The sequence below is a fragment of the Myiozetetes cayanensis genome, unplaced genomic scaffold (genome assembly GCF_022539395.1).
Source record: "Myiozetetes cayanensis isolate MyiCay16 unplaced genomic scaffold, myiCay2020 scf2-11, whole genome shotgun sequence".
Lineage (NCBI taxonomy): Eukaryota > Metazoa > Chordata > Aves > Passeriformes > Tyrannidae > Myiozetetes > Myiozetetes cayanensis.
The window spans coordinates 78574378-78602059 of NW_026087411.1; the positions used below are offsets into that span (position 1 = coordinate 78574378).

Genomic DNA, 27682 nt, shown 5'->3' on the forward strand with positions numbered 1-27682 from the left:
AGGTTAAACGTAGAAAACTCGTGGGTTGGGATAAAGACAGTTTACTCGGAAAAGCAAAAGCTATGCATACAGGCAAAGCGAAATAAGGGATGAATTCACTGCTTCCCACGGGCAGGCAGGTGTTCAGCCATCGCCATGAGAGCAGGGCCCATCGCATGTAACACGGACTTGGGAAGACAAACATCATCACTGCAAATGTTACCCTGCTTTATATACTGAGCATGATGTCCTATGGTCTGGAATATCCCTTTTGCCAGTTCGGGTCACCTGTCCCGGCTGTGTCTCCTCCCAGCTTCCCATTCACCCCCCAGTCCCGTCGGTAGTGTGTTGTGTGACATGACATTTGTTTAAAATCCTGTGTGCACATAGCGCTAACAGTGGTTTTTCAGAAGCTGGAATGGGTGTGAAGTGCTCACTGGGAGATTTTAGATACAAACCATATAGCAGGGACCGTGCCTACTGAACCAACCCATACCTGACAAAAGTTGAAGTCAACAGAAACAAAATGACAAATTTCTGGTGGTATTCATTTAATTACCAGAAATTCCCTTTTTGTTCATTTTAGACATGATTTATCCACTGTACCCTTTCCCCACAACTTTTCTGTCACCTGTAGAGGTGCTTTGGTGTGCTGAACTGCAAGTTTCCCCTCTCCAAAGAAGATGAGCAAGGTCCTTTTCCTATTGATTACCCAAACCCTACAGGACTCTCTTTTGCCCCTGCTTCCCCACCCATCACCTCCTTCCACTAATGCCCTCCCAGTCTGTCTTTGCCTTTTCCTTGGGTGCTTGTAACAGCCCCACTTACCACATCTAGCCAGTTCTAGTCTTCACTACTCAGCATCATCCCAAAAAGTACTACTTTGCCCCACCAGGCTCCAAACCAGTGTTCACAGTCCCATTCTCCTCACCTAATTGATCCTAATTCTCCTGTCCTGTTCCTCTTCATAGCTGTATTCTCTGCCTCCACTAGGCACCAGTCTGTTTCTCACAACTTTCTGTCTTTGCAATCCCAGTTTGTTGCCCAGCCAGCACAGTTCACCTCTCCACTTGTTTCCTGCCCCAGTCTCCCTAAAGCTTATTTTCTTTTCCTCCTTGCTCCTACCTCTCCTGTACTTTTTGTGCAGTCTCTCCTCCACCTGGTTCTGAGAATGCCCCGTATGATGCAGCCTGTGATTACAGAATTTAAAACCGAGGGGCTTTTTGGCTGAGTTATTTTCTGCCGGATCACTGAAATGGGGGTCAGGTGAGAGCAGTCAGCACAGAGTGCTGCAGAGGACATTCCAGAGCATGGCCAGGGTGCAGGGAAACAAAGGGCAAAGCCCTTGTTCTAGTCTAACGACTGGCTTAGGCTGTGTTGGCACTACAACTGAGGATGTCAAGCCACAGCTAATAGGAATGGCAAGGCTTGGCCACAGAGCAAATTGCACTGTGGCAGCTGCCCCCAAACAACCCAGCTGCTTGTTTGGAAGGCTGAAGAAGGAGCGTGGAGTGCACAGGAATGTCAGCATCTGAAAGTGGGACAAACTTAGCTCTGGCTCATCCAGGAAAATTTACCACTCACGGGGAGCAGCTAAATTACTTTTAGGGATTATGTTATCTACTCACAGCTTGCTGTTTTCTTTTCCAACTGAGACTTCTCAGATAATGAGAGGGTTGATTTACTTATGTGACCACTTAAGATATCCTTGGAATCCTCTTTGTCTGCCATGAGGATTTATGAAACATGCAGCAGTAAGATACCCAATAATTTTATAAATTTAAGCATTACAGAGTTTATGCCAGCCTAAGAGTTTCAACTTGCATGTTTGAAAACTGGTAATATGTAACATAATTAGCACTAACATCAGTTAACATAATAATGGGTATGTTGTTTTTCATTTTCCAATTCACAGTCCCAGATAATTTGCACACTCTGTGCACAACCTGTAAGTGTGGTTCCTTTAGAGGGTCTTGCTTACTGGGAGAACCTCCTTCCATACTTCCTGGCATGTGCTCCTGCTGTTGCTTCTCTTGTGGAGGGTCTGGCAACCGTGTTGTCTTCAGTGAGCTACTTCAGTCAGTAAAGTCATCTTAGAAAAGAAAAATGGTTATTTTTCAGTGGAATATGGTTTCACAAGACACACAGTAGGTCCCTGCTTCCAAAAGTTCCCAGTTCCACCATGATTTTCCCTCTCCCAGCCAAAAAATTTATCCTACTTGCTATTCACCCTTTGGTATTTATTGGACCTTTACCGGAGCTTATGCAATTCATTAAAGTGGCACAAAAATAGCTTATCCAAAAAGTTGGGTCAGGTCCCACTGTTTTAGTGAGTTAAATTGGGCAAAGGTTCCATGAAGAGCCAGGGCAAGGAGGGTGTTGTGAGACTGGGTGTGTGGAAGCAGTGAGCAAACAAACATTTACAGCTGCTGCAGGTATTAGAGCAGAGTGGGGGTCTTACTGTGAGCAAAGCAAGGGAACATATTCACATAAGTTGAAGACTAAGCAAGGCTGCAAGAATTTTTTTCTTTGTCACAATAAAAGCAGTGCTGTGACTCCTGAAATCAGACCAATTCAGGAAAGGCAAAGGAAAAGGTGTGAGGTATTTTTGTTTATAAGTACCAGATGCATGCTAAATGAGGCTTCCATTCCTTTAATAAAGAGCCCTTGCCTTTCTAATCTTGTTCCTATCCTGTCTCCTCCTCAGTATGTACTGTTTGTATGGAAGAACAGACTGGATATTTACCCCAGAGATGGGATGGTATGTATTAAATTAACAATAATTTTCTTGCTCCTTAAGCTTCAGTTCTCAGTTATTACACTATCATGTTTTTTCTCTTACTTTAGGAGAAGGCACCAGTCTTTCAACCTTTTATGCCCTTTTGAAAATTCATTGCATGTCATCAGGAGTAAGAAAACATTTATATGCAGTACGTTCATTTTCTATGGGTTGTGCCTGGGTCATGAAAAAATGCATGTTTTAAAAACTAGGTCAAAAATACTATGCTGATATTTTGATTGTGCTAAACAAATTATAATGCAGTTATAAGACTGCTTAAAATGCTGTTACTAGATAGAGGAAATACAATCCAGGCAACATTGTGATTCTTTGGGAAAAGCAAGAATTGTCCATATATTTATTCGTAAATAAACAGGAACAAACCTCACAGCTGCTAATTCAATTCATATTCCTGGAATCAAGCTATAAACAAATGCTTTTATTTTTGTTTTAGAGGGTGGATGAGGCTTGCTAGCTTTCCATTGGTCTAAGAGAAGGAACATCTGTTGTGGCCATAAAAAACTCAATGATCAAGTTTACCACATCCCACATTAGCAACATTAGGCATTGAAGCTGAAATCCAGATCAGACTGAACTCAGTGAAAGTTTTGCTGTTAAATTCCGGGTGGCCTGGATTTCAAGCCAAAATCCAAAGCTTTAAAAACAATAGCACAGTGAGTATCAAAAACAAAAGTAGTCTGTTGCTGTGTGTAGGAGCTATACGCTGGCTTGCCTAAAATAACATTCCAACCTGGTTTACAAACAGTTTTATATCAGGAAGTATGTGTCAAGACATACAATGCTACAAAAGCAAATTCTGTGTTTAAAAAGAAAGCATGATAAGGGCTTCTTTGGTCAGATCACAGTATCAATGTTAACATAGAGCAGAAAAATTTTGAAGAGCTAAGGAAGAAAAAAGGCTGAAGTTGCTGAAGCATACTGCCTTTTTTAACTGGATTAAGGATGCCACTATATGTCTTATACATTTCTTATTAAGGGAAAAGAAATACAGGATATGTGTGTTCAAAAAAGTGAAGCCTTCTCCCCATAGACAAATCATAGACAAATCATTCCCGTCACTTAAGAGTTAATTATGCTATGGGCAAAATTCAGAGCAGACTGAGACAGAAAACATGAGCTTAATGTTCCCTTCAGATTTGGTTACATCATGTACAATACTTGGAAATAAATCTGAAATTCCTCACACAGCATGTTTTATTAGCTATGTGGTTAAGGCCTCACCATTTGCCCTAATGCTGTGAACCTGTACCAAAGAAGAGAAGGTAAAAGTCAGCAGAGATTCTCAGTGAGAAGGCAGCTGTGGCTCTTTGAGATGCTACTGGCCCTAGCTCTTTATGCCTGCCAAAAATGCTGGCCCCAGCTCTGGTGGCAGAATTAGACACAATTGCCTCTGAGCTGTTTCAGGGCAAAGTCCAAAAGCTTAACTCAAGCTGTCCCCACCCCCTCTTTGCATTTTATGCTTTAGACACTGGGGTTTATCCTGAAGCAGCTTAGTTATCTGTGTTCTCAGTCTGCTGACTCCACTATGTGGGTGGTATCCTCTGGGAGACAGGCAATAATATTTTAAACCGACACAGTTATTTTCAAAACAATCACTTTGATGCACCATTAGCCACAGAGGCTGGTATAAGCTTTGCTAGCTTTAGACTGGTTTAACAAACAGTGCTTTTCTATCTGATCCATATTTTCATTTGCACTCTGAACGCTGCAAAAATACAGCAAGGGGTTAGTTGTATTCTGTATTTTTGCTATTTTTTAAAACTTTTTTTTCCATCTGGGGTGAGATTTTTTAACAAGAAACATCATTTAAATCCAAGAAAAGTTCAAAAATCGGCTGACTTAAACACCGCCAATTAGAGCAGCTAGCTGTGCAAAAGACAGGGCTAGATAAACTTACATTTCTTTCTTTGGTTTGGCTCTATGAAGAGTTACATAAAACTTACTAGCTGTTATGGGGCTCCTTGAGGTTTGCACAGCAGAGTGTAAACAGAGCATTAAATTTCTGGTGTTACTGATATCCAAGACTCTTAAAACACAAAACTTACTGACAACTTGCTCTCTCTTTCCCACTCAAATTTTACTTTTGTAACAGTAAGAAAAGTGTCAGAGATCTTAGCTAAAAATGTCTTGAACCCCTCTCACTCCTCCAATAAAAATTCCTGCCTCAACTATGCTCTTTTATGTCCTACACAGTTACACTTACGTATGTATTTGAATCACTTTGTCACTGGTGTTAACTTCACCCCCACTACCAGTAAAAGACAGTTAATCCACCTCTGTATAGATAAGGCCAAGTGTTTGCCCTGGTAAAATCCTTTAGAGCTGAAGAGAATGTAAAAACTTGTTCCACAAATCTCCACACATTTAATTGCTCCTCTCAGCTCCCAATTTAAAAATGGTCGATAATGTTTTTTGTATTCATGACAATGCAAATGTAAGTGAAAAGCAAAATCTAGACTGGGCTAAACTTTGCAAAGCTTTCCTGATGTTAAAATATTCCTTTACTCGCACGTATATGCCACTAGTAATTTACAATGACATCCTATGCTGTTAGAAACAATTTTATTTTGCTATTGATTCAAACAGAACCACCGTCGCACCCCAGCTCTTTTATTTCCTCGAATGAAGAAAGTATTTTGCAGGTCTTAAAGTTCTTTATTTTTAATACATTGTGTCCTTGAAGTATAACAGCTGTTGGTTCACAGACAGTATCTATTTCTGGGTTAAACAGACAGAAGATGACCACTCAAACAATTCAATATCCAGTTTTCTATTTTTAAATTTCAATTTAAATATAGATGGAAATTTTCATCTATAAAAAAATATGTGAAAGCCTCTAGTTTGTTTCATATGAATATACTATTTTGCAGATAGCAAAATTATGATATATTTGCAATCCACAGGGATCTTAAACGGATTACTTCTGTTAGGAATCACAAATTACTATTAAGTACTTTGTTGTGGATTGAGTGGCATTGAGGAGCTATTGAGACAGAAAACCAGCAGCCTACTGTGTCTAATTGCAAACCTCTTTACCCTCAAAGTTTTTTGTTCTTATTTTTTCAAAATCTGAAGTATGATACATTGCATAATCATAAATACACTTGTATTAAGTGTTGACATTTTTCATAATACCTTGGGAAATTACATTAAAAAGAGTAATTATTTTTGCTCTTCATTTGTACCAGTTATGCAAATATGACCACAACATGCCTTATGGGCATTCATTAATAATGATTATTTGATTAAAATATTAATTTCAAAATAATACTTTAAAACTATACTTTATTCACAGTGGGAATACACAAAGCAACAACACAGTGGCAATAGCACTCACCATATATACTGGGCGATATATAATCCTGGGTTTACTGTGAAATTAAGCAAGGATGGTTTTGTATTCTTAAAATTCGAGGAAACCAGGACATGCAGTATAGGCAGAGACCTGGGAACAAGTACTGGCAATTGCAAACTGTGAAGGTCAAACTGTATTGCTGAACAAGCAAGTCCAATCAATTTTGGTTTCCACTAATGGTTAAAACGATTTTAAGGTGAAGTCATACATTGCCCAATGCCATCTGGCAAACTTAAGTGATGAGTTCTAGTTGTTTCTAGCCCAAGAGAGCTTGATCTTCAGTTACTCCAGACTGTTTGTTGTTCTCTAGAGGTAAGCATTTTGTTTTTAAGCACATATTAGAGATTCTGCATTGCAGTTTGTTTGGGTACTTTATTACTTACCTTATAATACTTTGTTATAAACCTCAGATCTGGTCTGTGCATTTGCACTTTATAGAGATCTGACTCTGATTCTACTATCCCAAATCTTTTCATGAAACAGGAGACAGAGGTGGCTCAGTGTTATCATGTAGAAGGTGGGTATGCCTCAAAAAGCATCCTGTTATCTAGTAGCAGGGTGGCCAGGACTAGTTCTTTTAATTAGAAGTTCATCTTCTATATTCTAATGCACAATGTTCATGCACCAACAGATGTCTGTGTGCCCTGTACTGTGTTTTGTGTATGTTTTATATCATATGGGTGTGAGCTCACCTTTCTTTACCAATGCTGCTTACTGTACTACATACTAAAGGCACTTGTTAGGACTTGTGTGCGATGCCAGTGATGCATCCCCTATTCGCCCACATGGCAATGTGCCGTTCTTGAATGTCATTACTTAAAATCAAGACCACTAGTTTTGAAAAAAAAAAAAATCATCCTTGCAGTATGTGGATTAATTCATAATGAACAGGCACATGGCAGAATGCTGAAGGTGCTGTGCAAGTAAGGCAGAGACAACCGTGGATGTGAAATGCTCTTCATTTCACGTGCTCACCTTTAGAAAACAAGAGAAGCAGATTTAATGGCAGCCTGACAAGACCTACTATATACCTCTCTAGGACTGCTTCCCTAGGTTTCAACAAGGCTGCTGAAGAGTAGAAAGCAGGTGGACATGAGCACTTCTGTTGAAAGCAGTATTGTCCAGGATTCACCATCAGCAAAATATCAGACCCTTTTTGTTGTATTCCCTCCCCTCTCAGTCATACTTATCTCTAGTGTATTACCTCAAGACCTGTGCTCAGTTGCATTAGGGGATTGAATGAGCTCTTGTGGTTAGTAGTCTCAGTACATACAACAGCGAGGTAGAGCAACAGGGTAGTAAAAATACATGTTAAACTGTGGGATACCATAGGGAATCTGGAAACTTCTGTGGGTTTTAAGTGTCAACAGATGGCACAGCATGACCTACTTTGGAATAAATAAATAAAAAAAAAAGAGAGGCTAAAGTTGCTCTGGCAAGAAGTGCCTGTGCTGGTACTGGGAAGCTGCGACAACTGTGGAGCACAGGGGACTGACAATGGGATGTTTCGAGGCTGCCAGCTGACTTTGCAGCCCAGGCATCATTAGTATGTGTTGGCTGTTCTGTAGCTTACTCAATATGTGCTGGTAATATTAATCTGTGTTCCCTAGCAGCAGGTGCCTCTATCATAAGATTCTCTAGGCTGATTAGTTTGCAAATTGGCAGGAAGTCCAAGGTTTAAGTGACTTGAGAGAGCAAAATTAAATTTCGAACCTTAGCAATGTCTTCTCTGGAGTTAGAGTATTGATTCTACAGTATCACTTTTTACTTTTAATAGATAGTAAAGAAAAAATTACTTCATTCTCCAAAGAAAAGAATACAGTCAAGTACTTTTAATCAACACCACAGACAAAAGCAATTGTCATATTTTTTCCACTCTCCTATTTGCTTTAAGGTATACTGCTAATTTTAATGGAAAAAACCCTCTGAATTGTATTATTTTTGTAACATCAAATGTCTTTACTCTGCTCACCAGCTATTTTGTAAATTCCACCTATCTTCACTATCCTATCTGGCCTTTTCCAGAACTTCTCTTAAACAAAGAGCATATAGATCCTTTCAAAAGTATAAAGCAAAAATAAACTGGATAATGTTTCATATTGTGGGACACAATGTACGGACAGGTCAGATGCTTTACTGACCTCTGCTTGTGGAGTAACATATATGTGAAACTTGTGGTTCCAGCATGTATTCACTTGATTTCATGAACGGTTAATGCAAAATTTGCCACCTGGCAAACGTAATGGGTTATCTTAAGCCTGCTGGGCACTCTGTTTGTAGAACAGTATAACCAATTAATTATCCAAGATGGATCACTTAGTTTTTTCTCATCTGTTCAATTTTTCACAATTTAAATCCGTATAAACATTCAGTTCAGTTTTGAATACAGTGTGTGTACTTGGTTGCCTGTGTGTAACATAAGGATATGCTTTCCCACGAATCTGGGACAAATTCTCTCTAGGGACACTGGACTAAATAACCATTTGTTTTTAGACAACAATTGAAGAATTAAAAGACTTTACACAAGATCCACTGTGATTTTTTTAATCCCTCTAGCTCATTCTTAAACATTTTAGACCTTTCAGCCCTTTGAACTCAACATACAGATAACAGGGACAGATTGATGTCAGAGCTTTCCCAAACCATTAGAATTATGGAGCTATATTTAAACTCTCTGACAGGGAGAATCCTGTATGATAGGAAAAGACTTAAGGCATTCGGCCATCCAACCCTCTGCCAGGCTCCATTTCAGATGATCAGAATTGGCTCTGAGTAACCTGGTCTGACATTGTAGCTGCCCCTGCTGTGAGAAGGAGGTGGGGCCAGAAGACTCCCAAGGTTCCTTTGAGCCTGGATTGCTCTATGGTCAGGTATTGGGAACTACTGTTTGCATTAGACTTTAATATGGTGAGCCTTAGCAAAGCAATTTTTCTGGAGTACCAAAGACACTTTCCAAACCTCCAAGTGTGCAGCTCTCCCCATGGTGTAGTTATTCAGCTTACACGAGAAACATCTCAGATATCCCACCTTGGAACTACACACCTGCCTTGAAGGAAAAGAAATTATTTCCTCTTGTGTCCTCAGAATCTACATCTCACTTTCCTGCACCAGCTGTGACATCTCTTTCTGCTCCTTCATTTAATACAAGCTATCAGCCATCACCATTGGAGTTCCCAGAGAAGCACACTGGCACTGTAGCCATGTCATGCCGTGCACAGTCTTTTCCCATCAAGCAGGCACAAATCCTTGCTGTCCTCCCATGGTAGCAGAACTGATATCACCTCCTTGGCTGGGGAGGGTTAGAGACCATGAAGAGTTCACAAATAAAGGCCTGCAGCTCACACCATGTTTCTTCCTGCCTTGAAAGACTGCACAAACAGTCCTTTGCATGAGTGCGTCACTGAGGTGATGGTGGAGGAACAACACACCCTTCTCACGGGGCAGGTCTCGCCCTAGTCCATGGGGTGACCATCATCTATATTTTATAATATAACTATTTGTCTCCTTAGTGCCCTTTGTGGGATGCACACTGTGTAGTGGGAATGAAAATGATGAAGGGGTATATAGAGTTTGTGGAGAAATTATTAGTAACTTCATAGTTAATGGGCACACATGGATCTTTGGTAAGGTCCTGGGCATGAACAAAGGTTCAGTACCTGCTTAATTTTGTTATGAATTGCCACATCACTAAGTCCACTCACTAACAGAAAAAATAGGCATGTGTGCAAGTGTCTGTAGAGTCAGGCCTTAGACCTGTGGTGACAGTTTTCTGAGACTGATTGCATATGGAGTGCATGTTTGTGCTTGCTTTCTCTTGGAAATATCTCTCCCAGCACTTCGACCTTCCTCTCCTGGGTACTGCAGAAGTCCTGCTGTCTGATCCACACTTAGTTAAGCGGCCAGGGCAGGAGATTGGTCTGGACACATGGTCGAGATCCCAGGGTGAGGGGCACTTTATCTCAGTATTATGAAGGATTAAATCATTAATGAAGCTTCATTTAGCTTCATGGCTAAGATGTCCCTAAATTTTCATCTGTTACATATCTCCTTTGCTTTTATCTCTTGCAGATTCTGTGCTTAGACAGGAATACTCAGTTTGCATGCAGAATGTTTAAAAGTTCTTACAAAGTTTCTTTCAACAAAGCTCTAGATTCACAAAAATATGACAGTATCTAATTTCTTTGGAGGAGATGGTAGGGGTAATACTATCTTTTAAATGTTTTCTTATATTTATTCTGCTGATGAGATCATTCGACTCACAGCAATATTTTTTATTCTTCACGTGACTAATTTTGTAACACAAAACCAGAGCTACCAGAAATTTGAATGCAAAGAAGCTGTTGTTAAATATGAAAAATGGTGTACTGGGGTATGTAGATATGAGACCAAGCAATAAAAATGAACACAGTTTACAGAATTGACAAGACAGCTCAAGGATGCATGCCAAAGATGTACTTTCTGCAATAAAAAATACTGTAGTTTTCCTGAAGAAGTGCTGCAGTAATACTGTGTCAGGTTTGCCTATCAGAGTATAGATGACGCTTTCACAGCTAAGATGTGTGAACTGAGATGACAGTCTCGGTTCCTTCAGTACAGATCGCTTCCAAGATGCTGTAGATCAACACAGTGATCAAGGACAAAGTCATAGTCTGAGTCATTATGGGGAAGGGCAAAGTATATGGAAAATTCAGAGTCAAGCTTCCAAGAAAAGTCCTCCAGTTCAGGAACAGGTCTCTCCACTGGCAAGAGAAAATTTGGCCTGACACAGTGATGCTACCAGACCTCCATTAAATCAGAATGACTGTTCGTGTGAGGAAGCAGAGTTGACGGGGAACTTCAGTTTCTGATGTTCTGAACCTAGATGATGTGTTCATGTCATGCGGGCCTCCAGAACAGAGCTGAGGCTAAAATGTCAAGTCTTGCAAAACCTGTCTAATGCTCTGCCAATTCCAAATGATAGCTAACTTGGCAAAAGGCTGGGCTGATTGAGTCTGAAATGTGATCCATGCTCTGAACTTCAATTAGTTCATTCACGTTAGGTGAACAGTCAGGCTAATTTCATAGGGCATTGTTAAAAAGCTTAGGTTAAACACAGTGAAAGGTGAGGCACAGGTACACTAAACCCAGTAATCATCTGGAATGTCATATAGAAATTCTATTTTAAAAGTCAAAATTAAGTAAAAACTGTATTTATGCATATAAGTTCATATTTTGCTGCAATTAAGCCTTGCCGGTATCTGAACACATCACTTTTACATATTGCTGAATGATGTCTTCAATATATTATAACTGTATTTTTGAAAGTATGTTGCACTAGAAGGCAAACGTCTACATACTGGGAAAGAATTCATCCCAGTAGCAAATTTTACACTTAACCTCACCTTAGTTTTGACCAATTGGATAGTTATTTTGGGAGAAAATAAGAAATATTGGAATCTTCTTCAGTGAAAAGCATTAAGGGCATTTTGATAAGCTGTAGTATTTTTTTTGTTTTATTCTAAGTAGAGGAGGATTTTCAGTTGTGCTAATGTATGGCTTTTAATTGAAATGTGTTGATCAAGATGGTGTTAGTTATACAGTGTGAGCACAGTCCAAGAATACAATTTTATTAGTTCTAACTTCATACAGAGTGAGATGGTATACTACAAGTAACTTGTTTTCAGCAATTAAGATGCTTTTAATAAAAAAGGGACTTTAAAAGGACTCATTCTTTTGTCTTAAATATTTTTGCTAACCAAGTCATAGCTTTCATTATGCCATACATGTACATATCCTGTACATTCATGTAGCAGTGAATCTTTAATTTGTCACTTAATGGTTGTCTAGTCTATGGAATATATTGTTGAAGAATATCACTGAAGTTGAAATGCAGCAGGCCTGAAAAGTATTGTAATTTATTTGCATTTATGAATACCATAATTAACCAAATTAATTATAAATATTTTTAAAAAAGAAGAGTTTGGAGGAGAGATGAAAAAAGCATCAGATTTTATACTACTCTGTAAGAGCTTAGTAGGAGGTTTCTTTGGACATGAATTACCTGGGGTTAGACATAGGTGTCTAGCTTTTAGGCCCTTGATTTATGACATATTCTAAACTGTGCTTCCTATGATAAAAGCATAGGATAGAGAGCAACAGCATACAGTTTTATTTATTGAAATTTCCTCCAAAGTTCATAAGTTCAGAGTAGGGAATATGATTTTTCTGTATTTTTAAAACCCCAGGGACCCAATCATAACTTTATGTTTTACAAAAGACACTATTTTTAGAATATTTTGAGCACTGCCAAAAGTGCACCGGATTTCTTCTTTTACAAATAAAGGTTTCCTGCCTAATTCACTTGTCCTAATCTCCAGCTGCATTTTTGGTAATACATGAGCTGAAGAAAAACAAAAATATTAACTTCTTTTTTGCTTTCTTCTTTCTTGGTTGCTATCCTTTCAGTGTTATGACGCACCAGTACAACAATAATTCAAAAATATTTTTGCCTAATAAATTAATGCCTGATGTTCACTACAAATAAGTGTATTACACTGGGCCACGTATACAGATTGAGCTACTGCTGGCTGTGTTTTCCATCTGCAGAGCCTTCCCCCAGAGTGCCTGATGACATCACACAGATGATTATGACTCACTGTCATCTCACAAAGCCTCTGCCTAACACAGGTATTAGCAGCAGCAAATATTAGCAGTGGACATCAACTCAATGCAGCAGTAGAGTAAAGCAGAGAGAGAATTTTGAAGGGTCATTGAATCTGATTGTGACGTGATGAAAAATAAATACAGGGAAGGATTGATTTAATCTGTTTACATAACTGACTTTAAATTAACTTGCAATTAGGCCTTCACTAAGAATTACTCAGTGATTATACCCTTCAGCTGCCTAATACAAGTATGGGTTCTGGGCAGAGCTGTAACAGGGAGAGATGAGTTGCTGCTCCCCAAACGGGTCCTTTCAGGGCCACCCCTCCGAGATGCCACAGCAAGCCACTAGAGGGAACTCAGCTTATTCCCTAAGAGGCCTTGGCACTGGACTTTCCCTACTATTCACTTATTTGGACATTTAAGCTATATGCAATGGATAACATAACTAAAACTATATGCATATGCTTTAAAGACACCTGCCACAGTAACTCCATCTGTTAAAGCAAATATACCAGTCAGTGTTCTTCTGTGTTGCACATGCACATAGCATGTTTAATCTTTTACATTAGTAGTAATGTGGGGTTTTAAACCTTTTATCTCTTAATTCTTTTCTTTCCTCATCATCTCTTTGTCTAAATGGGGTCAGTGCTCCCTGGAAATTAAACAAAAAGATACTGAATGTGCTTCTGGTTACTAGTGTGTGTTTAAAAGTTCCTTGCATTTCTAGCAAGAACAGGACTTGGCAGTAGGAAGTTAAGGAAGGGTGGAGGCGTGCTAGAGGTCCTTGAAAAGCAAGGACTGGGGGGCTGGCTGTAACTGAGGAAAACAATATGGAGATGGGTTTCTATGTCAGCAAAGAGTTCCTTCCTTTAGTCATCAGGTATCAGCTTCCCATTCCTTCTTCAGCATCTTAAATGAAGCCCAGAGGGAAAGCACCATCCTTCACAGTCCTAAGGGCTCCACCCACATAACCATCTCAGTAATGTTAAAAGTAAGCAAAGCCCTTCCTAAGAAATTTGTTACTGAGCTGGTATTTGGATCAAGACTGCAAGACTTTATCAAGACTACTTTTACTTTCCCCGACATGTTCACAGTGTGCCCCTACAGTATTTGAAAAGTAGGGCATGTTTGTGTTAAAAATGATGCAACATTCCACAAAAGTGGAAATAATCAGTTGTAACAGCAATACAGGTTAACTCTTCGGTGTTGTCACAGGGGGAAGGAATTAAAACAGGCCATCTTGCCTGTACAGAAGTTTCTGTTTTGTCTCAAGGCTGTTTAGGTGTGAAGGTTGCCCTCTCACTGGTGCTATTTCTGATGCTGTGAAGGGAAACCCCATTTTTGTTGGAAGGCTGCCGTCTCTAAACACTCTGAAATACACTGATGTTGCCATCAGTGCTGGCACGTTTCACAAGATTACAGAGGCTGCTGACTGTGTGATCCAGGTGGGGGCTCACAAGAACTGGGGGTCCTTACCTGACTCCTTCGTTCACCCCAACACTTCTAGAGACAGAAATTTCAATGCCTATGCTGCTTGTTCATTCTTGTGTACCCAGCTATGGTCTCCAGAGCTTCAACATTTAACCCAAACAGCATCGTAGTCAGAACAATAAAGAAAAATAAATATTTTTAAAATTCACTATTGAAAAATAAAGAGTGAAAATGAAGTCTTGAAAACAGGAGTTTAGTTCTGCACAGGCATAGTTCATTGATCAGTTTCCTGTGTGGATAAAGTAACGGTGCCTGTGTCACTATTTTCTTTTTATGGACATTAACTTACATGCAGCAAGAAGTCAGTCATATGGCTGCTGTTGAATTCAGTCTTGGTGGTTATAAATTTGAAATTCTACCATTGATCAAAATGGGAGAAAACTCTGCAGGTTCCATGTTAAAGCCTTTGGAGTACTTGTTTTCATTTATGCAGAGGAAATGTAGTTTCAGCATAAGAGTTCAAAAGACATTGGAAATAATTTTGAAATTAATGAAATGCATGTAGATCAGTGTGTGATAAAAGAGCAGCTGAATAAGGTATTATGGGAGAACAATTTCCTTCAGTTATAATTTGGCATAAATGAGGACTATGGATTAAGAGGGAAGGCCAAAGAAATAGGTGGCACAGGTCAGGAGGAATATAACAAAGAGATGTGGCACTGGATGCTGCAATTTTAGGGCCCAGGGTATGGGGAGTAAGTGGGCTGACACTTTTCTCCCACTTATATCTGGCTTTTAGATGCATCCATCTCCCCTGCCTTGTGTATGTACTGGGGGGTCTCTTGAAAGGGTCTGAAGCTTTCCCCTTGGAATTCAGTTATAAGAGCTGTCTTGGAAACTAAAAGATTATCTTACCAACATATGACAGAAAATATAGATACATATTAAAGCAAACAGAACCTTATCTGAGATCTACTTTATGGGAAGGTGAGTGGGTAATTAACTAAACTGCCACATGGGTAATAAACTAAACTTTCCTTGGAAAAGGAAGTCCCTTATCATTAAACTGATGAATGAGACTGAGAAGTGAAGGAAGGAAAATGGCACAAATGGTACAGAGCATCACCCTGCAGATGTGAACAGTCCTTGCAGGCTATGAACAGCATAAACAGTATGCTTGGTGCATATTGTGGCGTGTATAATACTTCTTTTTCTTTTTGCCGTAAAATGTATGGAAGTGCTTTGGGGAAGGCACTTCCTAACTCTGCCACGGTACCTGAGGGGAATGCAGACCTTGTACGTACTACTGAACCAATCTGGTATGTGGTAATGAATTTAAAAAAGGATTATAAAACATAAGAAACTTTCAAAGGAGCAGTGTAAACTCTTACCTTAAATTGCCTATGACACAACCAGGTCAGAAATGTATAGCTAACCACTGAACTACCACTGGACACACAGGAAGGCACCTTCCTACAAGCTGGAGGCTGAGGAGGACACAAGCAGCAAGCAGGCAGTACCTGTGACTGACAGGCTCCCAAACAGCAGACCCAGCCTGGCAAATTAGACAAAATGCCTTGGTTCATGAGCCTCAAAGCTGCAGATCATACTTACATCTTCCTGGCATGTCCTTCTGCCAGCAACCAGCCACGGTCAGACTTCTCAGACTTCCTGATCTCTGAGAAAACAGTTCTTAAACTCTTAATTGTTTGGGTGTTTGACAGATAAATTCTATGGTATCTGTGTGGGCCTGAACATCAGTCATTTCTAGTCCTCCAGGACATCAAGTTAGGTATGTTACGGTTATTGAGGCTTGACAGTTCAATTCATACCTGGTTGATAGGAGAAATCTCAAGAGAATTATTGCATCTTGTAAAAATCTAGCTTTCCATTAGAAAAAAATACATACTGTCTCAGAGGAAGTGTACCCTGAACACAGTAGGTATACTGGTTTTTCAGGTGAAAAAATCCCACATGTATGAACATTTACAGCAAAGGGAGGGAAACTAAGAACTATGAAATACATCTAGGGGGAAATCCAAAAGAAAAGACACAGGTGCAATGAAGAGTAAAGAAAACAGTTGGGGAAGGGATGGCTTGAGGGGTTAAGAAGGACTGGCTGGCAGTAGAGAGAGACTGGGGCACTTGTAAACTTCACCTCCTGTCCTCCTGGAGGAAGATCCTCTCTTGAGAAAGACTGGGCCTCTTTCTTTCAATATCTAGTGAAAGCCTAAGGATAAAGCAAATGTAAACTCAAGAAACTATGAAGATACCATGCATGTCCCTGGCCCTCTCAGCCAGCTGCTGGCTGCAGCATGTTTGTACAGCAATGGAGAGCAGAAGCTGCTGACTTATCATCAGCCTCCCCACTGCTGGTCGTGGGGAGACGACAGTGGTGTGTATAGATTATATATTGTATCAAAGGGTCCAAAAAAAGGGTGGAGAAAAATGTCATCTTTCATGTGCAAATTACTGAAACTATGTGTAATAACACTGTACACAACACAAAACCTGAATGCAGCCTGATTTACCTCACCTGTCCTATCACACTACAAACATTTCAAAGCAGAACGTTGTATTAATTGCATTTTACATGCTGCACAGCAGGGCAAGGAAGACTTGCAGATCACACAGCAACCATGTGTACTAGCAAAGGCAAAACATGGCTGGAGCTCCAGGCACTATGGTTCTCTTCCTGGGTGGGGGATCTCAAGCAAGCTAGTTCACTTCTGCATGCCTGTTTTCCCATTTGTAAAACATGAAGGCTGCTAACATGCACATACATAGTTTATCTGGCTACTTCTAAAAACTCGTGGGAACCTGAGAGCAGTAAGTGCTCATACAGCAGTTTGTGACTCCTGAAGCAGCGCTAGCCATTAAGAATGCTATGCCAAGGTGCAATTTATAGTAATATACAGAGGTACTGATCAGTCAGAGGAAAAGTCAGTTGCAAGACCTGTCAACTCACATTGTCAGTTCCCAGATGGTCCCAGTCAAGAAGCAAATTGTGTTTCATCTAGTCATTAAAATCCCTTAAATTTCTTAAAGAGACTTCAGGTACTTCAGGAGATAATATTTTTTCTTGCAGTATCTTTCCTTCCAACATAAACTCATGGTGACATCTATGCTGCTTTGCTCTAGTAGTTGACCTTATTTTACAGGGTACTTTTTTCTACCCGTCTGGTCAATTGTTTTCCTTTTGCTCCTAGTATAGGGCACAAAAAATACCAGCACTTTCTTTAGTGCACGCAAACAAAGAATGTTTAAAATTTGGACAAAGTCTATCAATTTACAACTTCATTAATTCCTACAATGACCTATCGATATTCTAGATATGACAAGATGTAATTGCTGAATATTCTGATGCTAGGAATTAAACTTACAAAAGCTTCATGCTATATACACATAAAAGCAAATTACACATCTCAAGTTGTATCTTAGTTCAAGTAAGGACACACCTTATTCTTTCTTGTGCAGCTATGTCACCAGGCACTAAAGAACACAAGATTCAGGTGGTGAGAGAAAACAAAAGAAAAGCCTGATTCCGTATATTAAGCCCTTGACTGAATGTAGCTCCAGGTCTTGTTTCAGGGAATAAAAAACAAAGTAAATTTTGTATTTTCATGGCCTTTGCCGTCACCGCTTATAAGGACATTTGCAAATTAAAGTGTGCTGATGAAAGCATACTGCTTCATTAAAGAAGCAAATTACATCTTTAATAGAAACAACATCTACTCAAAACCTTGTTTCACGACCTTAAGAATGGCAAAATGGCAACGATGATTACACCACTTCTTGCAATACATATAGCCACTTACTGAACTACAACTAAAGACTCATCAACATCATATAAATACAAAAAAATCCTTGATTCCCAAATACTTCCTCTTTCAGGTATAAATTAGAGAAATCACGCCAGTTCACTGACCAGTGACAACCTACAGAGTAAGTACACGTAACCAGTGAAATTCTCAAACTGAAGAAAAGGGTTTATGAACCACTCGGATGAAGTGACTGCATCTGCCACACACTGTGTCACTGAGCTAAGGTTAAACAAAAGTACGAAAGCAGCCTTCCAACCGAGTCAGGGCTTTGTGAGATCTGAAGGCCTCCTTTCTGGGAGTTGAACAAATGAGATTTTATTACCTCATGGGAAAAAATGTTAGAGAGGAATGCTGACTTCAACACAAGGGAAGAAGTACCTCTGCTAGGACATGTTTGTTGTACAAATAAATTCCTCAGGAAAATTTTTCAAATTCAGCGGAATTCTTGACCTTCCTGTCTTAGCTCTGATAATATTATTCTATGCTCTCAAAGCAAAACAGAAAAGTTCACAGCCTTAAAATTGCTGATAACACTGCTGCTCAACTTTAGTAGTTAGGTCCCTTTATTGGATAATGTATTTCTCCTTAATTTATGTGCCCTTCATCTATCTTTTCTAGTGAAACAGCTGCTAAATATTTATTTCTATCAAAAATATTCAACACTCTGGTTCCTGTTCAACGAGCTAGTGTCAGTTTTTCAGGGTAAATGCTAATACTTTACAACCTTTACCTCTTGCTTACCTCCTAGCTTCTTTTGGGTAAGCACCAGCCTATCCACAACATAAAACCATCTTAGAAATTACAACAGAAAATATTTCCCCTTAAAAAGTACAGTCAGGCGTATATCATGAAAAAATATTTAAAGGACATGTTGTGAAATCAAAATTCAAAGAGCACAATAGACTGCAGAAGAAAATTAGGAATGTGTTCAATTGTGTGGTGGAAGTGTCAAGACCTTCTATGCAGAAATAAACTTATTTCCAAAATCACAATGAAACACATATCTATAAACTTTGGGCTTCTTATAATCTATAGGGCTTCATATTAGATCTCAAAACTGAGTAAAGAAGAAAAGAAAACCCTAATGTGTGGCAGGTATCAAATGCTTTATAATGCAAAAGCTTAAAAAATAGCCTCTGAAAAGAATTAAAAGAACTGTTTAAAATAATATGCCTTGGATAAAATATTAATCCAATAAAATTAAATTTACAGCCTCATATACAGATTGCTTAAGAATTCAGTATCATCTCTGAAGAGATGCTGGTGTAACAGAGTTCAAATACAGAGGATTTCTATCTTCTGCTGCATCAGGAGACAGAAGGATTTTAGCTTTCGTAGAGCACCAAGCCAGCTGTTATTAATGAAGGTGTCTAATGGGCTGAGACTCAGCCACCCATGAAGACGCAACAACAGATACTTCTGCGCTCCAAGAGAGCTAATTTTGCAGGACCATCATCACGTGACATTTAACTGTTTAAAAGTAAGCTGGTAGTTAACTCGCACAGTTGATCCCTCTGCAGTTCTGCGCAGCATTGCACCAAAGATTTTTATCAGAAAAGATTTTCATTACCTAACCAAAGTGCAGTATCTTTTGTTTCCTTCCTGATCTCACAAGATTTAATAACCACTTTATTTAATTCTTGTACAGCAGACACATGACTAGCTGATAACATATCCACTAATTTTGTTAATTTTCTTCCTTTGAGGCTGTTCACTTCACAAGGCATTATATTACTTTGCAAGGAAGTCCTCCAAATATGACACTGATGTTTTGCTGTCATTTCCTGGCTCTAAACTCAAACAATATGTTCATGTAATACAATGCCTTGTTTTCAGGGAACTCGACTGAGAAACCTGTCAAAGTGAAGGAAACCTTGAAAGTGAAAATCCCTGTAAGATGATACTGTAGAAAGACAAAAGCGGGCAAGTGACAAATTAAGTGCAGAATATAGTCCTAAGAGATGGCGACGTCCTGGATTTTCAAGTGATCCTGCTGCAGTGTGTATTGCACATAGGTCTAATTTCACAAACCAGTCCATTGTGCAGGAAGGGGCTCAACGCAAAGATCTCAGGAAGCCAGAAGCATGAAGTGCCCCAGACCTTCTGCTGGATGACCACAGGACCAGCGACACTGACACCAAGGTATGGTGCGTAAGCTTTGGTTTTTTCCCCACTGTTAGGAAAGACCAGATGGAACACTGTCATCTTACCCTTCATAGTGCAACAAGGTATGGGAATTTTTAAATTTTCAAGGCTTCAGAAGTCTCATCCAACAGCTTTAAAAGAGGAGCTGAGAGTTATCAGCACTTTACATTTAACAAATTCTGTAATCCTGAGGATGTATGGGTAAAACAGGGCAGAAACAAAGAAGTGTGTTACATTGGTAACTTTTACAGAGGATCAGAGCTAGCATTAAAACTATGAAGTTTCACATCAGCTGCAAGGGGCGGAAGAAAGGCTGATGGTAATGAGACAATAAGCAATGGGAAAAGGACACTCCTTTTAAATAATACCAACCCACAGGTCTGATGGAAACTCGCTCTTGTCAAGCTAGTTGGCAAGATGACTAGCCAAAACTAACTATTGCCTAAAGCTATGGGGAATCGTTAAGGCATTTTCCTTTGCACTTGAGTGACACTCAGGCCAAAAAAAAAAAAGGGAAGTACAACAGCAGATCAATACTGCATATACCATATATAGTAAACTGGGACTTACAGTCTACTTGAGTCATCCTCGGTGAGATGCCACTGGAATTCTTCTTTGGCCAAATACTGTTTATTTAAAAAAAAAAAAGAAAAAAGAAAAAAAGAAAAAAAGAAAAAAAAAAGAAAAAAGAAAAAAAAGAGGAGTGGAGGAGTGGTTTTGTTCATTTTTAGAAGATAAGCTAGGGCACAGTAAATTATAGAGTATTTAGATTAGGCAAGAAACTGGGCTGTTGAGGCCACACATTTACCTCAAGTGCATCAATACGGGTCTATTTTACAAGACAATGAACCTTCAAGTCTTTGGGGTGAAACAAATTTTGTATGAACTCTTGAGTGTAGAACATGTAAATAGCCTAGCAGCATTATAATGAAAAATTTGGCAGTTATATAATCAATTTCTATAAATAAGCCAAGAAACCCTCCCTTACTTCTTATTAGCTTTTGACCCATGTTGTTCCAGGGCTGTGTTAATGGATACTGCCTATCCTCCCCCCCACGGGTCGCTGTGCTGCTCTGTCTCTGCAGCTGCAGCGCACAAGGCACAAACACGGCTGATGTTACTTGAACATGTACCTCTGAAAACATCATCCACACTGCGGAGCCACCTCAGCTGGGACCCAAGCTGGCGTTTTCTTCCTATGTACTGTTCTCAGTACACTAGAGCAGAGATTTCTTTTCTTCCAGTAAAATGCTTTTCTCTCTTACATAAATTTCACACATTTCCTAAATTTGTTACTTTTTAAAACACTGGATTAGTAACTGCAAATCTGCGTTACCTTCTCATCACGTCAAGACTAATCTACAATCCAATTCCTTTAGAATTTTAAATGTCAGAATGTGTTTTCTGACACAGCTATCAGGAAGAGACAAATCTGTTGCAAAATATGAAGTTTAACTTGCCCCATCCATGCCTTTTTGTCACTGCTACTATTCACTATTAACTAGTTTAATATCTGCTTACTATGAAAATATTTAAGGAGCATCAAAGTATGAATTTGAATGTGTGATTGCCCAACTTTCTTGAAATCTGAATTTTCAGTAAACAAAAAGAATGTAAAATGACTTACCAAACCAAAAAGGAAATTTTTTTTTTGAAACACAAGAAATTCTGAGCTACTGAATTTCTTAATTAAGGCTGAGACAGTTAAAAGCTCAGAAACATGAAGTATTTCTATTGATGCACTAGAAGGCAATCAGATAATTAACACGCACACACACACACACACACACACACAGAGTCACAAAAGAAAACCAAGACATGCTTAAGGGGAGGCCAAATTATTTTATTTAATTTTTTAGTGACCAATTGGATTTTTGGCAGAAAGCTCTGCTCTTTCCTTTTTTGTTCCTTTTTTTTTTTTTTCTCTTTAAAGAAATCAGCAGTGCTCAAATTGATGGGTTGGAATTTTACTCAAATTCCAGTTAATTTTGAAAACAAACAGATGAACAGAATTCCAGATTGTTTCCAGAGCAGAGAGCAAAACTTCACATTTGTATGAAAATTCCATGTTTTTACTTAACTAGGAGACAGAACGTAAAACTATTGTCAGTAGTGCATGAATAAAACATTCACATTTGATCTGGAACCTTAAAATCAGAAAGCTGTACTCTCCTTCCAAAATTTTCATTACCTTGTGCAAAGCAAGTCAAGTCTTCATGTGTCAAGCACACACGTAAAATTGTCCATATTTTATATACAAGACATCTACCAATCAGGCAGTGCAAAATACATCCTTTCATAACAAAACTAAAATGTACCTCTCAAAGTATGAACAAGAATATACACATAATACATGATGTACACTATTTACACAACCATAAAAAATATAATACAAGGATTTTTTTTTTTTATGTGTTTATAAGACTTGACAGTCTTTTGCAATTTTTGTTGCAACAAGGCATGTTTTAAGTTTCCTGGATGGAGTTTTCTTGCCAATTACTCAAGAGATCTTAGAAACTATGCTTGAACTTTTAGGAGAGTTTTCAAATGGACTGCCATCAACTCCCTGTTTTGGTCAGAAGATTCAGCTGTGCCACCCACCCAGTGGCTGGGAGGCTTTGGAAGGACACTGGGAGATGGTGGGTCACTGAACTTTGCCCCAGCGTAATTTTCTTTTTGGTTCGCTTCATTTAGGGCAACAGGTTTCTTGGACTTGGCATTTCTGAAGTTCTCTGTGTTTTTAAGTGGCTTTTTCTCCTGCTTCTGAATTATTTCCGTCGACACAGAATCCTGCCAAAAGTTCTCTATCTTTTTCGCCGAGGCGATCTTCGTCAGCGGCGCATTACACTTACTCTTCTGCCTGTTAATCTTTGGTTGTTCACACAGGTGTAAACCGTGAACGGGCTGGCCGTAGGGTACGGCCGCCTTCTCTGTCTTTCCCATCTTGTTCTTTAAAAACTGCGCAGACAAAGAAGAGTCACGTCAACCACGACCCCTCTCCTTCGCGATCCCTCACCGTCTCAGACACGGAGCGAGGCGACGGGGCCGCCCCAGGCAGGGGAGAGGGTACCGAGCCGCGCCCTCCCCACTATCCCAGCGATCTTCCCACCGCTCCGCCGGCACGGGCGGGCTGAGGGCGCGGAGCCCCCCCCGGCCGCCATGGGGCGCTGCGCGCCGCGCACGTCCCGCCTCGCGCGCGGGGTGGGGGGCGGGGATGGCGCGCGGCCAGCGCCAGGGCTAAATCCGGCTTGTTGCTGGGGCGCAGCGGCGCGCGCCCATTGGTGGGCGCCGGGCAGCCAATCGCCGCCCGCGGCCCCGCTCCTGGCCCCGCCCCGCCCCGTCCGAGCGTAACGGAAACTCTGCCGCCCCCCTTCCCCCCCACCGCGCTGAGGGCGCCCCCGCCACCCCCACCCCCGGCCACCCCGAGGGAGCGGAGCGGCCTCCCGGCTCACCGGGCGCCGGGGAGGGGGTGTGGGAGGGGGGCTGAGGGGGGACGGAAAAGTGAGCAGAAGTAGCGCAGCCCTGTCTTTACCTCCTTCCTGAGGGGGTTGCCGGGCGCGGGTCTCGAGGGGGCGGGCGCGGGGGGCTCCTCCGGAGGGGGGTCCGTCACCAGGTCGGTTCCCAGCGGCGTCCTTCTCCCCAGCCCAGCGCGGTGCTGCTGGTACTGCTGGTAGCGGCTGGGCAGGAGCCCCGCGGGGCCCGGTCGGATCTTTCCCTTCCTCCGCCGCACTCTCTTCAGCGCGGGGCGGGCGCTGCCCCCCGGGCCCGCAAGGCAGCAGCTGGGCTGGTTCTCGCAGTTGCTGTCCCCGCGCCTGAGGCGCTGGAGCAGGGCGGAGGGCGGCAACCGCCGCGGGTCTTCGGTGCCTGCCGAGATCCGAGCCAGGAAGGGCGGCGGCGCCGTGGTGGTGACCATGGTTGGACGTGGGTACCCAGAGTTGTGCCGGGGAGAGGGTCGAGCCCAGGCGGGGACGAGCAGGTCGGGTCGCTGGGGAGTGTCTGCCCGGGCTTTGTGAAGGGCTGAGGAGGTGGTGGCGCAAGCGAAGCCGCCGCTAGGATAACATGGCGGGGGAGTGAGGAGAGCCGCCAGCAGCGCCCCAGTGTTGTTACCCGGGCGGGGTCCGCCCCCTTCCGCCTCCGCGCCAACCGCCGAGCGCCGACGGCGCGAGCACCGCCCTTCTCCACCGCTCGCCGCCAATTGCGGCGGAGCAGCGCCCTCTCCGCCCCCGCCCAGGCCAATCGGAAGAGACACAAACACTCGGGGCCACGCCCGCTCCCGCGGGCCGGCCAATCACGGGCGGGCATGGCCGGCAGGCCCGCCCCGGTATCCGAGTCACGGGCTCGCCGTGCGTGGCGGGCGGGCGGTGCCCCGCCGGCCAATCGGGCTCGCGCAAGCAGCCTCGGCCGCGCCCCCGCGCGCCCCGCAGCCAATCGCGAGGGACGTAAACAGGCGGCGGCGCGCCCCCGGTGGGCGGGGGCGGCGGGCGGGCACGCGTTGCCCGCCATGGCGGAGCCGGGCCCGGCCGCCGGGCTGCCGGAGGGGCGGGGGCGAGACGAGCGGAGCTTGGAGGCGCTCAGCCTGGCCGCCGGCGGCGAGGCGGCGGCGGCGGGGCGGCAGCTGCCGGAGGGGCGGCGGGCGACTCTGGCGAGCGCCCTGGAGCTGGAGGGCACGGTGCTGCGCGAGGGGCGCCTCACCCAGTTCGTAGCCAACAACCTGGAGCGGCGGATCCGGCTGAGCGGCGCCCCGCGGGGCGAGCCCCCGGCGGGGGGCGGCGGGTCGTCCATCCCCGCCATCGACCCCGGGGCGCTGCAGGACGTGGTGGCCCTGGCTGGGCAGGTGGCGGCGCAGGTGGACGATCTGCTGCGGAACGTGCACTGCGGGCTGCAGGCGCTGACGGCGCTCAGCGTCGGCTGCATCCAGACCTACCGCGACGGCGTGGAGAGCCTGGGCGAGGCGGCCGACCTCAGCATCCGCGCCATGTACGCGCTGGTGGCGCGCTGCGAGGAGCTGGACCGCGCCATGCAGCCCGTGCCCGCCCTGGCCAAGCGCATCCGCGACATGAAGGGCACCCTGGAGCGGCTGGAGGGGCTCTGCAAGTAGCTGCTCCCGCCGCCGGCGGGACGCTGCGCGGAGCCGCTGGGGCTGCACGGACCTGGGCGCTGCCCCCGCCGTGCCGGCAGCGCTGGGGGGCCCGGCCCGGCGGGGGCTCGCCCTGCCCGGGGCCCCGGGGCTGCTGCTCGCCCTGCCCGCGGCCCCTCCTCGCACGGCCCTCAGCCCCCCCCGCACATCCCGCTCGCTGCCCCTGTGCGTGACCCGCCGCGGCAGCGGCCGCATCGCTGCTGTCAGTCTGGAGGAAGCGAAATTCTTCGACCGATAAAGGAAAAGGTCCTAGTTGAAATCGCGGGGTAAATGGTAGATGGTGCTTTTAAGCTTCAGCTCCATTAAAGAATTTGGATTCCACATGCCTTACGCTTTCTATTTATTGAGGGCTAGGAAAACACGGATCGATCTTAATTAAAAGTAGCTGTAAAAATCCTTTTTTTTTTTTTAGCCAGACTCGAAATTGCTGTGAATACTTGCTTGACGCTTACAGGCAAACGTGCTTATTTGTAGTTGACTTTCTGCCTGACAACTCAAGTTCTGCTGTTGCAGCAACTAGACACGCAGAACGCTACTTTTTCCTACAGGACACAGTTGTAAGAGAAGATAAGAGGAAATGTAACGTGTTTATAACAAAGACATTTGCCTTCCGAGAATAATATAAAATCCGTGGAATAAATGAGATTCAGATAAGAACAAATCCATATGCAAAGTTCTAAATAAAAGCCTTCAGATGAAATACGCTTTGTTTTTATTAGTCTACAGTAGTTTTCACAGTGTAAAAGTTTAAATGGCATCACTGTGAAATGATGCTATGGGTTTATAGTTTGCTTTTTTTTGTTGTTGTTTCTTTTCCTTCCAATTGGGAAAATATCTGTTTAATTACATGAAGAACATCACACGAATATGTGATGACATTATGTAGGTGTATGACTGACATAAAATGGGTACTGTGGGATAATTTATTTGTGTAACTTAAAGCTTTTGTATATGCATGAAGGTGTGCAGAACTGATTTTGCTGTATCAGTAAGTGTTTCCTTTGAGACCTGATAGTAGCCGAATTATCTGCTCACTATGGTTCCTATGCAACAAGCCACTTAGATGATGCTCTTAGCAATCCATTTAGTTCACAAATGTCCCTGTAATAAGATTTCAGCAGAGAAATGATCACTGTGATATTACGTATGTGTAATGGTGCTTTTGGTTACTAGCAGCTCCCCAAAAACCTCGGAGAGCAGGTTGCCAAAAATACTATTCAAGTCCTGTAACTTTGGTTGAAGAGCAGGTAGGTTTATGATAGGCAGAGCTGCTACCCCACTGTAATCTCATTGAAAACACTGAGTGAGGAATGGACACCGTGAAACCCTGTGCTTCTGCATGTAGACAATACTGAATTGTAACAAAATAATTAAATTTAATGCCACCTTGGTTTGCATAATGCCAGTCTCTGGCCTGTTTTGGGCTCTTCAGCATGGCCACGCCTTTCCCCCCTCAGCACAGAGGTGTCTTTCATGTGTGGCTTTGCTGCCCTAACAAATGGGAGAAATCTGGAAGTAGAGCAGTGCCAAGGTAGCACTCTGTCTGCTGTACTGGTCTGTCTGCTGGGGAATAGCTGTGGCTCCAGAGGGGGAGCAGAGGCTTAACGAAAGTTAGGGGAGAGAAAAAGAACTTAACTGCCCCTGTCCATGAGCCTAGAAAACACTAAAGATTTCTTAACACCACAGCAACAGCTTTACTCTTAGTAGTTTTGGGGTGTTGTTCTTGGGAAAGTTTGAACTTGTCTATCATGGAGATGCAGTAGCTTTGCTGAGTATGTTTTGTATATGTCAAGAGTGAAAACCAAAGGTTGATCTTGCTCAACTTCTGAGTACTGTTGAAATGTACAGGAAAGACCTGCAACCTTTTTTTGTATAGCCACATATGTACAGCTACGCTTTATTCATGCAAGCTGAGGTGAAGCCTTTAAGCCTTTTAAACCAATGCTTTCGTTTTCCAACAGCAATTTATTTGTAGGCATCTACGTTCAATGCTAATTCCCTGCTAAAATGGTCAGGTCTGTAGAATAAAATTATTACTTTTATGTTTTTAATTGTGAGTGATTGGTGGTTGTTTAAGTGTTCCACTTCTTTATTATTGCATTCAGTATTTGGTAAAATAATTTGAAAGCTAATTTAAACTCCGCTCCTGCATCTGCACAGAGACCCTTTAATGTGATTGCAGAGCCGGTTTCAGTCTAGGTCCTCAGGCAGTAATTTCTGACAGTGATGTCATTCATGTGATGAAAAAGGAATGGCTGACTAGTGAATTGCAAGCATGAAGAAAGCATAATTACACTGTTGGGGTTTGTTTTTTAATATTTGTCTGAACACATCAGCTTGTTTGAAGGGCCTATTTAGCTGAGCTT

The 27682-nt window shown here is 42.4% G+C and overlaps 2 protein-coding genes and 1 long non-coding RNA gene across 3 annotated transcripts; 1 reads left to right on the forward strand and 2 right to left on the reverse strand.

Moving 5' to 3' along the window:
- Positions 1–55: 55 nt before the first annotated feature.
- On the reverse strand, positions 56–20807 carry LOC126639844 (uncharacterized). Its single transcript, XR_007628892.1, has 3 exons — positions 20750–20807; positions 6117–20207; positions 56–2071 (listed from the first exon to the last, which is right to left on the reverse strand). It is a non-coding gene; the product is annotated as an uncharacterized LOC126639844 (long non-coding RNA).
- Positions 20808–22001: 1194 nt separating this feature from the next.
- Positions 22002–24275, reverse strand: PNRC1 (proline rich nuclear receptor coactivator 1). Its single transcript, XM_050315098.1, has 2 exons — positions 23712–24275; positions 22002–23137 (listed from the first exon to the last, which is right to left on the reverse strand). Exons 1-2 carry the CDS (start codon positions 24090–24092, stop codon positions 22697–22699), a joined length of 822 nt encoding a protein of 273 aa, XP_050171055.1. The 5' UTR covers positions 24093–24275; the 3' UTR covers positions 22002–22696.
- Positions 24091–27367, forward strand: BORCS6 (BLOC-1 related complex subunit 6). Its single transcript, XM_050315712.1, is given in 4 exon segments — positions 24091–24104; positions 24195–24273; positions 24275–24469; positions 24471–27367. Coding segments are annotated over 4 exon segments (1095 nt in total). The 3' UTR covers positions 25278–27367.
- The last annotated feature ends 315 nt before the right edge of the window (positions 27368–27682 follow it).

What these genes read in the sequence shown, in the direction of transcription:
- PNRC1 (XM_050315098.1), bottom strand. Translation starts at nt 24,092, where the DNA reads ATGGTCACCACCACGGCGCCGCCGCCCTTCCTGGCTCGGATCTCGGCA. An exon ending in GCAACCCCCTCAGGAAGGAG is followed by an intron (nt 23,138 to 23,711) that starts GTAAAGACAGGG and finishes TTGTCTGCGCAG; the next exon opens with TTTTTAAAGAACAAGATGGG.